The sequence below is a fragment of the Porites lutea genome, chromosome 4 (assembly GCF_958299795.1).
Source record: "Porites lutea chromosome 4, jaPorLute2.1, whole genome shotgun sequence".
Taxonomy (NCBI): Eukaryota; Metazoa; Cnidaria; class Anthozoa; order Scleractinia; family Poritidae; genus Porites; species Porites lutea.
In genome coordinates, this window is record NC_133204.1 from 4,402,682 (window position 1) to 4,415,169 (window position 12,488).

General features: G+C 40.1%; 1 protein-coding gene across 1 annotated transcript; it reads right to left on the reverse strand.

Annotated features, from left to right (window-relative positions):
* Window positions 1–3,911: 3,911 nt before the first annotated feature.
* LOC140934045 (ephrin-B2a-like) lies at window positions 3,912–10,532 on the reverse strand. The gene is made up of 5 exons (XM_073383729.1): window positions 10,206–10,532; window positions 6,268–6,566; window positions 5,489–5,590; window positions 4,505–4,684; window positions 3,912–4,105 (listed from the first exon to the last, which is right to left on the reverse strand). Exons 1-5 carry the CDS (start codon window positions 10,310–10,312, stop codon window positions 3,912–3,914), a joined length of 882 nt encoding a protein of 293 aa, XP_073239830.1. The 5' UTR covers window positions 10,313–10,532.
* Between the last annotated feature and the right edge of the window lie 1,956 nt (window positions 10,533–12,488).

Genomic DNA, 12,488 nt, shown 5'->3' on the forward strand with positions numbered 1-12,488 from the left:
TGTCGCAAAGTGCGGCCGTTAGAAACGGTGGCACGAGTAACAATACTCACAGGTTCTGTTGGAGGTTCTGCTTGGGGTTATCAATCCCTGCCTCACCTCCACTCCCCAAGAGCTTGTTCGATGGCTAATAAAAAAGCGAAACTAAGCCTCGATAGCAGTCCTTTTTGCTACATTTTTGGGAGTTAGTTTCTGTTCTTAATTCATTGCCTAAGGTTGTGTTCCTCCCGAAGACAAGAAGTTTTTAGAAAATCTAAATCGAAAAATCTTCACTATAGCAGTGAAGTAATAGAATGCATATTTATAATATACTTTAGCCAGGGCTAAAAGCGAAACTCACGTTTCTATACTTAGAATTTTCTCACACAAAAATAAAATCATGTAATGCAACGCGAAGGCAACGAGAACATCAAAAATGAAACAAAATGAAAGCAAAAAAATCAGTTTAATTAGCATTAAAAACAACTTTGCACGCGTGTAGCACACTTTTTTGTACATTTCTTTGCCGTTGTTGTTGCATGACTACAACGTGGAACTATCTACAGTGTAGTTACACGTTTTATGGAGGAAATGTCGCATTTTCTCTCAAAAAAAATATTGTTGTCTGTGTTCCTGTTCGCTTTATTTTTCACTGCCGCGCATTTTCACCGTACTGGTCGCTAACATTTCTCATTTTCTCACCACCGTTTTAAAATTTTCATGTTTTGTGAAGTTCTTCTCCGCTTTGCTTTTGTTTTTTATCTCTTGCTCTAGCTCTTTCTCTTTTATTCATGTCAGCGTAGACACAAAAATTTAGTCGCGAAAAAGGCTTTAATTTGTTGCTGTCCGGGCGGCCAAGACGACCATGATATGGACGTCTATCATTAAGTTAAACACAGGTTGCAGGCTCCACACAATGTAAAAAAGTGTGGTGCGGACAGACGGGCGGGCGGACGTACGGTCACCTTACTACCAAAATTTCTCGCGGCTAACCAAATTTTCTTACCCATGTTGCTCCGCTGCGCGCTCCGCTATTAGTTTTTTCCTTTTTTTGTCTCGCGGTCCCCAGGGCTTTTTCTTTTGCAGTAAAACATTTCAAGGTCGCGTTAGGAATAAACAGGTATAAAATATGGGACGTTTAATTAACATTTTAAAAACTTATTGCGTTCGACGAAGGAGAACGCTTACTATTTGTGTACCGTACATGAAGTAGTAACCGTTCAGCATGCCATGCGATTTCACGGTTTGGACGCCATCTTGGACCGGCCAGGCAGATTTTGCCTCGATCTCATGTGTTCAGTTTTTCTCACCCGGGAGCTGGTATCTATTTTGTGACTCTCGTTCACAGACTGGGGAAACGTTGGCGATTTTCCTGTATCCCAATTTTTAGCCAATTTTATTGACCATAATAGAGTGCAAAGGAATATCCTGAGGATCATGGTCAGTGTTTGACCTGTTGTTACATACATGTACTTTACTTAGAGGTTTAGTCAAGTAAATGTAAAAAGTACAGTACGCTCTTGCATTTTGAGGAAAAATGAAATAGTAACGAATTGTAAAGTGGGAGGATAAACAATAACACTGATAAAGACAGCTGCTGATATTCGTATTGATAAAAGCGTTTGATTTTGATTTCTCAATATTACAGGCCCATCAGGTTTTGCACCCCTTTCCAACTACCACTCACTATCCACCACCCCACCCTCCCCCCTCTCCATCGAACGCACTCCCCTAATTTGCAATTATTACTAGTTAGGGTAACCATATATTTGACCCGGATTTGGAATCGTAATCATATGCATATAGCCTGCGCATGCGTGCATACGGCTCCTATTTCCTTTTGTCACTTTTCCGCGTCCCGCGTGCAGAAAGGAAATCACGGGAGACGTCATGCAGGCTGTGTGCGAAGCCGTAGGGCTTAGCGATCTAGTGGAAACAACGTTCTGATTCCCCTCACGTCTCTGCTGCTTCATGAATGTGTTGAGAACTTTGTCGGAGTCACAATTAGCGAAGAACTAACTCAATCTAAAAAGCGTGGAAAAGGGCCTAACCTTGTGGTTAGTGTATTCTTCCGTTTCTGGTTCCGACTCGGACAATTTGTTGGTCACTAGAGTCGCCACTTGCACATCTCCCATAATGTACCTTATTTACCCACTAAAATTTTGCAAAGCCTTTGTTTTTTATTTCTCCTGGGTATTGCAGCCGTCCCAAGAGGAATTCAAAACAATATGCTTATACAAAATTTTGGGGGACAAATGAGGTGCATCCTGAGAGGTGTGCAAGTGGCGAATTGTCGGAGTGGGAATTGAAAATGGAAGAAATGGTTGTGCTTATGACTCGTCTTAAGTGGTTAGTAAGGCTAGCTAATTTTGTATTCATATTGCAACTTTGAAATGCGCAGATGCCGTTTGTGGAATCGCCAAGAATCAAATTTGGCGAACGTACAGGCCAACCACTCCTTGAAGAGTGCGCTTGCTCATCCCAAATGGAAGTCAGTCTGTGGCCTTGAATCTACTCCAAAAATAGACAAAACACTCCCTGACAACATTTTTATGCACTAGTGCGATTTTATTGACCATTCTTTTACAGAATAATGAGTTACAACTTTCGTTTGAAACATGGTGTAATACTGTAACCTCAACTGAGCTTGGATCTGAATTCAGGAGGCACACACTGCATTTAATAATAATAGATTTAGCCAGGGGTAAAAGTGCAGCTCTCGATAATATTTACAGTTTGTTCAAACAAAATATAAAATCGTGTAATGCAAAGGCAACGCCGGAGAACGGTGAAAAACAACAATAGGTCTAATTAGCAAAAAAGCAACTTTACACGCGCAACACACTTTTTTTGTACATTTCTTTGCCGTTGTTCTGCACGACTACAACGTGAAACTTCCAGAAACGTCTTAGTTACACGTTTTATTGAAGAAATGTCGTACGTTTTCTCGTTCACTATTTTTCCACTGCCGCTGATTTTCATCTTGCATTGGTGGCCGCTAGCATTTCTCATTTTGTCACTGCCGTTACAAAATTTTCATGTTGTTCTTCCACCAAAAAAATTGCTCCTTTGTTTTTTCTCTCTCGCTCTAAATCTCTGTCGCCCTTTGTCTCGTTGAGAAAATTTGTGGACATGACAATTAATCTAAGCTTAATACTTTAGAAAACACGAATACAGAGACAATTTCACTTCTCATTTTCCTCTTCATTGACTCTTTCGTTGTCTCTGCTTTACAAGACGCCGGTGGCTATGCGATTTGCCGTCAAAATAACCTCGAGTTGCATTTGGGTTGCCATGCCTGATGATTAAGTTATTTTACATTAGTATGCCTGTGGTACGGACGGACGGTCGGGCGGTCGGTCCGTGTACGGTCACGTGATTACCAAATTTTCTTGGATGGGTAGTTTACGACATTTTCTTAGCTATAGTGCTCCGCTATATATTAATAACAACATATATTCTCTGTTTAAAAAACCACCAAAGGAATCGAAAACGCCACTTTCTTTTTTGCTACATCTTAAAAACCGATTGCATCTACATGTGTATGATGAACTGTCGCAAGGTTATAATGGGTGGATTTCTAACCCACTCAAGATCAATATAAATTAAGTTTTAGTTATCTCTTTATGTGTAAATCATGGCATATTTGTAGTACTTTATAAATTGGCGCGTATGTAAAAAGCAAAATATATAAATTCTGGTTACCATCAGCACCAGTGGCAGAATCATCACCACTCCAACACGATTTACTTCTTGTTTAATCGATTGGTTCGTTGCTCACACCTCTTTCCGCAAAGCTTTTGGTCGGCTTGGATAGTGGTAGGTTGTCCAAAGCAGAACCTTTCCATACAAACTCGCCACACCTATGCCAGGGCCATTTTCCTTCAGTTTGATTTACATTTATATGTAAAGATATCGTATTTTCCGAACACACTTTAAACGTCGGTGGGCGTGTCGTGACTTGACAGCGGTTGGCGTGACTTGTGCATTCTGTTCCGATTTAACCGATAGATCAAAATAACAGAAACGATGATAAGAAGAACGCACAGGAACACAAGAACACCAATGGCTATAAAGTACGTAGTTTCCTTAAAGGATCTCTTTCTTTCACGTCCGGGATTGGCTGCAACTGAAAAGAATGTTGCGTTTTTCAGTATTTGGAAATAGAAAAGTTTTTCGACTGCCTCATCTACTTATACTTTGTCCTTGGCGACCAACGTAAGTTCCCGCCAGTAATTAACTTTACTTTAAATGAAAATAATTTGAGGAGGAGGAGGAGGAGGAGGAGGAGGAGGAGGAGGAGGAGGAGGAGGAGGAGGAGGAGGAGGAGGAGGAGTAGTAGTAGTAGTAGTAGTAGTAGTAGTACTATTAGTAACAGTGGTACAAATAATGGAATTGTAAAGAAGTTTACTAGTATATCTTATGCTACAGCTTCATAGAGAACACGTCAAAAGAATGCCTACTAAGCTCGAGGATTTAGGCATTGAATATTATTTCGTGCGAGTAACATTCAGGCTTTTTCAGTTACCTGTAGTTTTTATCCACGAGGTGGGAACTATGTACGCTGTGGATGAAGTGTTTTTTACCACGTTAGTGGTAGCGGGAGTGGTTTGTGTCGATTTCGTTGTTGCCTTCGCAGTGCTAGCAGTTGTTGGAGCATGTGTAGGAACTATACCATTGCACAGATCATCGCTTTGGCACCGTGGATCTAAAGTGGAACCGAAAGAGATTGCTTGATAGCGGAAAGAACAAATTAAGCTATGGTCGCTCGCAGTCAGAAAGCAGACAATTCAATTTAAAAGTTACCAGTAGTAGTTTTACACACATAGGATCCAATATTGAGACTCTCCTTTGCACTGTCTCCACGGTTAATATCAAAAATAGCCCAATCTCGAAGCAGCTACATGTGTATGTGGCGGGGTAACGATCACAGAACAAAAGACCCTTCCACGGTTTTTTTTCATCTTTTTACCGCGACCAGTTAGCAAAAATCCTTTAACACCGCTGGGAAAAATAATCAGTAAGGAGGCTCATTTTTAGAGGGATTTGTTGAAAACTAAGGAAGATCTCGATCAGCAAAGCTGCGAAACTTTACAAAACGTTTGTATGGTGGGGAGCACGAACTCGCCCCCACACCATACAAACGTCTGTAAAATTTGGCGACTTTGTGGAGCAGCAATAGCTTCGCGCACTTTAATAGACGTATCACCTTTAAACTTGGCAAATTTACTTTTTGTAAGGCGCTGAAACCTCCCAGCGGTGTCGATGGATATTCACCAACTGTCCTTTATTAAAACTTGACAAAAGCGTCGGAAAGGTCTATTGCCTAATTGTGGCTTTATCTTTTAGTAGCGGCGTTATATAGTTTGTATCTTTCATTTTTACTTGCACCTGTTCATAAACCAGGGAATTCCTTCAACCGTTCATTCTTTAGCTCATTCATTCTTGTTGAGAAATAAAAAACGACCCCAAGCCAGCAGCCACTTTTGCTTCCGGGAAGTTCTGTACTAACCTGTATTGTTTGTACAAACATAGAACTTAAGCTTCATCGTATGTGAGCTGCAACGCCCTCCGGAAGTTTTGTCCAAGGACGATCTTGTACCATCTGAAGTCGCTAAAAACGTAGCATAGAGGACTTAGTTGGCCCCATATTAGAAAGAAGTGGACAAGGAACAGGCCAGAAAACTTGGTCAGCCCCACCAAAATTCGTCTCCAAGGCTAATAGGAGGGACCGTAAAGGGGGATAGGGGGCAAGCTCAAGGCGCGGATGATCAGAATTTGCTATATTACCTTGATTCCAAACCAGACAAAAACCAGATTGACTTATCTAGCTCTGGCATCATGAGTGCAGAAAAGCCAGCAATTAATTTTCTATTTTCCCTATAAGTGGGAACTTTTACACTGGATATCTGAGGTCGAACAAGCAAGTATTTGAACTGACTTTAAGGATGGAAGATCTTCGGCATTTTCCGGGAATGTCAAGAAGTCACGTGACCAGTGCCTTGCCGTCAGGTTTGCGGTTTGAGGTTCACGTTTACCGCAAGGTTTTTAGCACCCTAAAACATCACATACTACTTTTAAGAGCTCTTTTGCTCATTAAATAACGATTTCTCTTTTTTTATAGAAACGTACGTAATTTCGAAAACGATTTCTCACAGCCTGCCAAAATCGACCTTAAGGGCTCTAACAACAAACTTCTTAGGCCTTAAATGACCGTAAACTTTGATTAAATTATGAAAATTAATAGGGGAGTTATTGCGGTCACCATTCTTACTTACTATGTAATCTTACCAATAAAATAGTACTCCTTTCCTGGTTCAAACACTGGAGCACTCATGACTGCACTGTATCTCTTAAATATGACTTCATAATAGAGCAAGTTCAATGGATTATTGCAATCTATTAGCTTCTTGTCGATCGATTTGTTCACCTCACAACCTTCAAAGCCTTGTTTGCCAACCAACCACAGATTCTCGTATTGCGGACTTGATTGACTGGTTTTTAGTCTGGTTAGGATGGTAACAGTATTTGGACAAATGAAGAATACTCTGGACAACGGATTAACACAATGTGTTCTGTTTATCGTAAATCTGAAAGAAAAATAGAATATAAGCAGTAAATCCTAGTCTGCGTAGAAAACGTTTCCGATCGAGCTATTGCGCGGAAGTTAGAGCGAGAGCAAAAACAAAAATTCAAAAAAGAGGGGCGGGAGGGGGGGGGGGGGGGGGGGAAGGGAAGTGAAAACACTTGCCTCTTCCACTTCAAACCTCTTTTTGCTCCTTTTCCAAGTTTCCCAACGAACTTGCGCGGAAACGCTTGCTATGCAAGCTAAATAAATCCGGGAATTAAGATTCATGTGTACCGAAGGAATACGAGGCCAAGAGTATTTAATAAAAAATTAAGAAAATTCTCCATATTTATATTTTCATATTTATCTTTTTCACCATCTCGTATGATTTGTTACCCTTGGTGCCAGAGGCTTTTCATGTGCGGTTTCCTGTTTCGGTTACCCGCGGCTTTTTGTGGCGGTTTCGGCCTTCGGCTTATTTGTGTTTCCTTATTCAAAAAAGGGATAGATCCTAGGTCGTCTTATTAGTCCCTAAAAGAGCCCACATTCCTTAATTCTTAGTTTTTGCAGACAGGCTTAGAAGAAAGCAGTTTCTAGTTACACCACTGCCAACATAGCCAGATCGGATATGAATCGCCCTGCATACCATAGAGTTTAGAGGACTTAGAAACAGGCTTTATTCCAAGTAGTATTCTCAAGTTATTTTAAGTAACAAATTGGCGGGAAATTTAAACCTCAAAGAGTTATCTCTTTCTGGTGGATATATTGGCTCAGGACTGTTTATAGTCCCCTATTATTTTTTGTAAGATCTTCAAGATCGAAGACTTAGCGTTGCGGGCGGCCATCTTTGTTGAATTTCAAATTTACCGGCCCTCGGTATATATGGAACCAAGATGGCCGCCCGTACCGGTAAGCGCTCGATGCTGACAATCTTACGAAACAATAAGGCACTGTGAACAGTCTAATTAATAGACCCCAACCACGTGACATGGCGGACAAATTGGTTGAGAAAACAATATTCATCATTTTTATTCAAGGAATTTGCATCAAAAAAGAGTGTACTTCCACAAGGCTTTTTTTCTCTTGGAATCTAGGAGGGGCGGGAAAAGGCCCTTACCATTTTCCGCTCCTCCAAGATTTAAAGGGAAATCCTGTCATTCGGTAGCCTGCGTGCGCAGAGGTTTCTCTCTTGCATGGCTTTTAGCATTGACGAAATCGTTCTCGCGTAGTGTTTTGCAATTCTTTACGCCCTAACCACGCGACTGACAAGCGACACGAAACACTTCGTAAATGCTGTGAAACCTCTGCTGCTGGCAAGGTAGTCATTCAGTATAATAAAACCAAAATAAAGCACTAAATTATTTTGCGACATGATTTTCTTTTGAACTCGTCCCGCAAAAAGACGTTTTCGGATAACCATATTAAAACTAAAAAAATATCTTCCATATTTCATGTTTCATGCTCCTCGATAGCCCTGGAAGCACTTATTTAACAATAAGGACTTTCAGGGCTTAAAGCAGTGAAAATTATAATAATAATTTAATAATAATAATGATAATTTATTGCTGGCTAAACAGTACAAATGTACTATAAACGTTTTTGTCAGTAACATTATATACATATTCCTAATTGATAATGATGTGAGCAGCATTGCGTGAAACCTTGTTTATTCTGGAAGCCTTACACAAGTTGCTTTTACACAATAGAACTAATCCATGTCAGGATTGAAGGTTCCTGTTAATGCTTGTGACTTTCGGCGCATATTTTTACACTTAGTATACGAATAGACGATGTAACTACGCACGCAAAATGTACCAGATAAAACACAGAGACCAGAACGACGCCCAAAATACAATAAAAATACACAATGACTGATTACGACCTGCCAGACATCTGAACAGGTGCTGCATCGAAAACAAAATAATAATAACCAAAAAAAACGCACATCGAATTTGCAAACAAAATTGCCTATTTTGAAACTGATTTCCGGTCACGAGTTATTTCCCCTCACAGACCAGCTCAAAGAGTTTCCAACTACTTTTCGAGAAATTGTCGTTCACAAGAGTACGGACCTGAGCCATTATCAGTATCTTAACCTGCTATCTAGAAATAAGAGAATATTAAATCCGTCTTTTGGCCGAGAAATGTTGCTGCACAAATTGCCACTGACTGCAACAGTATTCAGTAGGTCCTTATTTCGCACTAACTACTTTGTCGGGGGAAATTGCGCTGCATTCGCCGCCGGTCGGTATATAAGACACACCAACTGATGACAAGTATCGTATTGAATCAATATATTCGTTAAGGGCTAAATTATTGGAGAAATTAAGTTATTACGTAATAAATGCTTTCGAGATAATTGCCTGAAACTGAGCTACTTTTCGGAGAAACTCTTATCAATATATTATTAAAAAAAAGGCGTGATATGTTCAGTGGGTAAAATGCTTCCGAAAGTCGGAAATTGCAGAAAGAGAGCAGAAAAGAAAGTGCTTTAATGAGCATAATTTATATTACCCTCAGTCTTAATGCTGAATTGTTGCCAAGTCTACTGAATCTCTACTGAAACCTCTCTTGAACTTGACAAGCTTGAACGGCACTTCTGTAGTGAAATCAAGGTCACTACAAAAGCCAAATAACATTGTAATCTCTATATAAATAGATATTGATCTGGGTGTTTCGTGATCATCAACTCATCCGGTAAGAGAATATAGAAAATTATTTATATTCTAGACCTCTTTCAATATTCAAACAAACATTATGATAATTACGCTCGTTTGTTCTTTGCTCTGGCTCAAAAATATTATTTTTCAGAAGTATCAGTGATGGCTTAAGACTCGGCTTCTCGTTTGTCCAAATGAGAAAAAACGATGTCTGCTGATGGCCCGGGGCTGATGGGCGAGTAGGAGTTTCTCAGTTCGCCTTTTCTCTGTGCAGTGTGCGACAAACGCAGGCTGCATATTTTATTTCTATATGAAAAATAATGTTGCGTAGTTGGAGAAGACGGGAGAATGGTGTGCGACAAACGCAGACTGCAGACTTGCAGACTGGCAGGTAGACGAGATAAACATTGTTGTCAGTGAAATACTCAAACAGATTCCCTATCCCTAAACTTGACTTTTAGGAGACTTGAAGTTTAGCGATAGAGAATCTGTTAGAGCATTTCACAACAATGTTTATCTTGTTTACCTGCCAGTCTGCAAGTCTGCAGTCTGCGTTTGTCGCACACCATTCTCCCGTCTTCTCCAACTACGCAACATTATTTTTCATATAGAAATAAAATATTCAAACTCTCTCCCACCTCTCTTCTACACGGTGAAGCATTATTTTAGAACATAAGGTGTAGAATACCGTTATTTTCTGACTAAGAATCTTGTCAAAAAGGTACCTCGTTGTGCCATTACACTTTCCCTCAACACCTTATAAAGATTACGATCTCATAAAGATAACGCACTTCCGTTTCGGTCCCTGGAGTTGTAAATACAGTACAGTTGTTACGTGTTTGACTTAAAATCTATGAACCTATGATCCTGCCAATCTTTGAGGACGGATTTGTTTTGCCTGATTCGTCAGTAAGTATTTTTTCCAATCGCTAATTAGCCCAATCAAACTTGGCAAAAAGTACATGCAATTCAATTTTCACTGTTTCACATGAACTACTTACAACGGATTTGAGTGAGTCCACTGTATCGAAGGATTCAGCTCGCATCTTCCCAAATAAAACATAATGGATAAGATTAAACCATACTGAACTCCGAAGAGAAATCCCATGATCGCCCTTGTAGAGTCCGCTGAAATCCTGATATACTGCTTAGAATATTGATATTAAAGTTCTTGATAATCGGTTTCCACGAATACCCAGAAATTGCTTTCGGTTATTTGCAAGGGCGTTCAAGTAAACAACCCAAGCAGAGAATAACGTAATTTCCGGTTTTCTTCACGTGAGCTCTTGACATGATAAGGGAAAACACCTTTTTAACAGTTCCTCGATGGCTTCATTATAAAATAAGCGAAACTGTTGTAAAGTAGTTCAGGAAAAGAGGTTGACAGTCTTGACAGACAAGGACAAACCCTTCACTTACAGGCACGACGAACCAATAAAATTGAAATTTATTCTTCGTTACGTGACACCCACGACTGGCACAAGACCACAAAACCTCCGTGACAGCACCTTAAATCATGCATATCAAGGCACAAGTTTGTTTAAATATATATATTGTTGTTTTATTCTTTTGTTTACTTCTTCATCGCCTTGCCGTTAGGATCAGTTTGCCGTTTCATATTTTTCTACAAGTTTAATTGTACTGATTCAGGTCTACAACTGGGAAATCCGGCACCACTCATTGGTTTGTTGCTGTGGACCTGCTGACATTTTACACAAGTTTATCGCCTGGCAACCAGACTGCACACTCTCAGATCACTGTTGTCGCGCGTAGTCGCGCGTTTATCGCACAGGCCACGATAACGTACAAGCTCTCTTCCAGTTTCTCTTGGCTCGTTCGCTCTATACCAAATTGAACTCTGTACGCTATACCGAAAACAAGAAACTCTCACGGCGCAGTCTACCTAAAAATTAAGTCTCTAATTTTTCAGTGCTATTGATTGGGACTTCCGGGGTGGTGCAAGTGCCGATTGTTCTAGTACCTAATAAAGAAAGGATCAAAATTATTCATTATTACTATCGTCTTTTATCATTATTTATTATCATTATCATTATTTTCATGTTAAAAATAACTATAGCTTTTTGCTAAATCTTCCGCTTCTTTCAAAAATTTGCTGCCAGAAGAAAAGACTCAGGTGAGTCTATATAAATTTTTTTTATCTTTGAAGGCGATTTATTTCACCTTTTTTGTCGTAAGCATTATGCCCTGATGGTGTTTGCCGACTTATAGTCTTAGTTTTAACCGATAGATTTTCCAGTATAGTGAAAATGTAAGGCTTCTTACTTTTTATCAAGTCAAACTGTACTACATGCAACCTCGCACAAAACCTGTTAAAACACATCTCAAAGAAGCTATTTTTTCCTGTAATCCTGAAAAAAACGGAAACCGTCGCCCGCATGAATGTCCGTTTTCCCCCCTCCCCCCATTCAATGTTGTTTAGCATAACATGAGAATAGGACATTTGGACGATGACGTCATTTTGTGCTTTCCATTCATATGTTTTTAACATGCTCCCAGCAAGCCTAGCTAACAAAAGCCCTGATTTGCATAAGAAAGCAAAACTCAAAGGATTCTGGTCGTAGTAGTAAAATGAAGTCCCGTGCAGATGGCCTATTAGACACGTCATGTTTCCTTTAGACAGCCCTGGGGGCCAGCCTCGACTCAGCCTCGTCTCCAGGGCTAAGGAAAAAGCACTGGGGACAAGCAAGGGGGGCGGGGTTTTTTTTAAAACCAAAACAACTTTGTATTGGGGGTAGGAAAGGGACTCACTTTTTCTGTTTAGAGGAGATAGTAATATGGCGCAAGAGTTAGAAATAGATGGAAGTGTCTCAACAATTTTGTAGCCTGTGATTCAGATGACCCCACCTAACCCGTAAGCTAGCTAGCCTGTGAACAGGCCTTTGGTCGAGCGGGGCTATAACCTAGCCTGTACATCACCTAACCTGCTGCAGAAGAAGGAAGTAGTACCAGGAGCCACACATGTCCAATACTCTCGACCAGATTCCAGTGGACAAAACTTGGACAACCCTCCCAGGAGCCGATTACTTAGTTTGGCTGGCCGAAGCAGTTGTGAATACTTCAATTTTGGAGGGTGAATCCTCGTGTTTTTTTTTTTTTTTTTCAACTTTTGAGATACTTGTAAAAGCCGTCCTGTCCTCCAAACCCTCACCTTATTTTTAACCAAAATATTTCATTTTCCAACACTCTAGTTTGTTTCTCCGATGTCAAAATGTCAATCAAATAAAAGGTAAAACTAACGCAAGGTTGTTGTTGTTGGTTAAAAT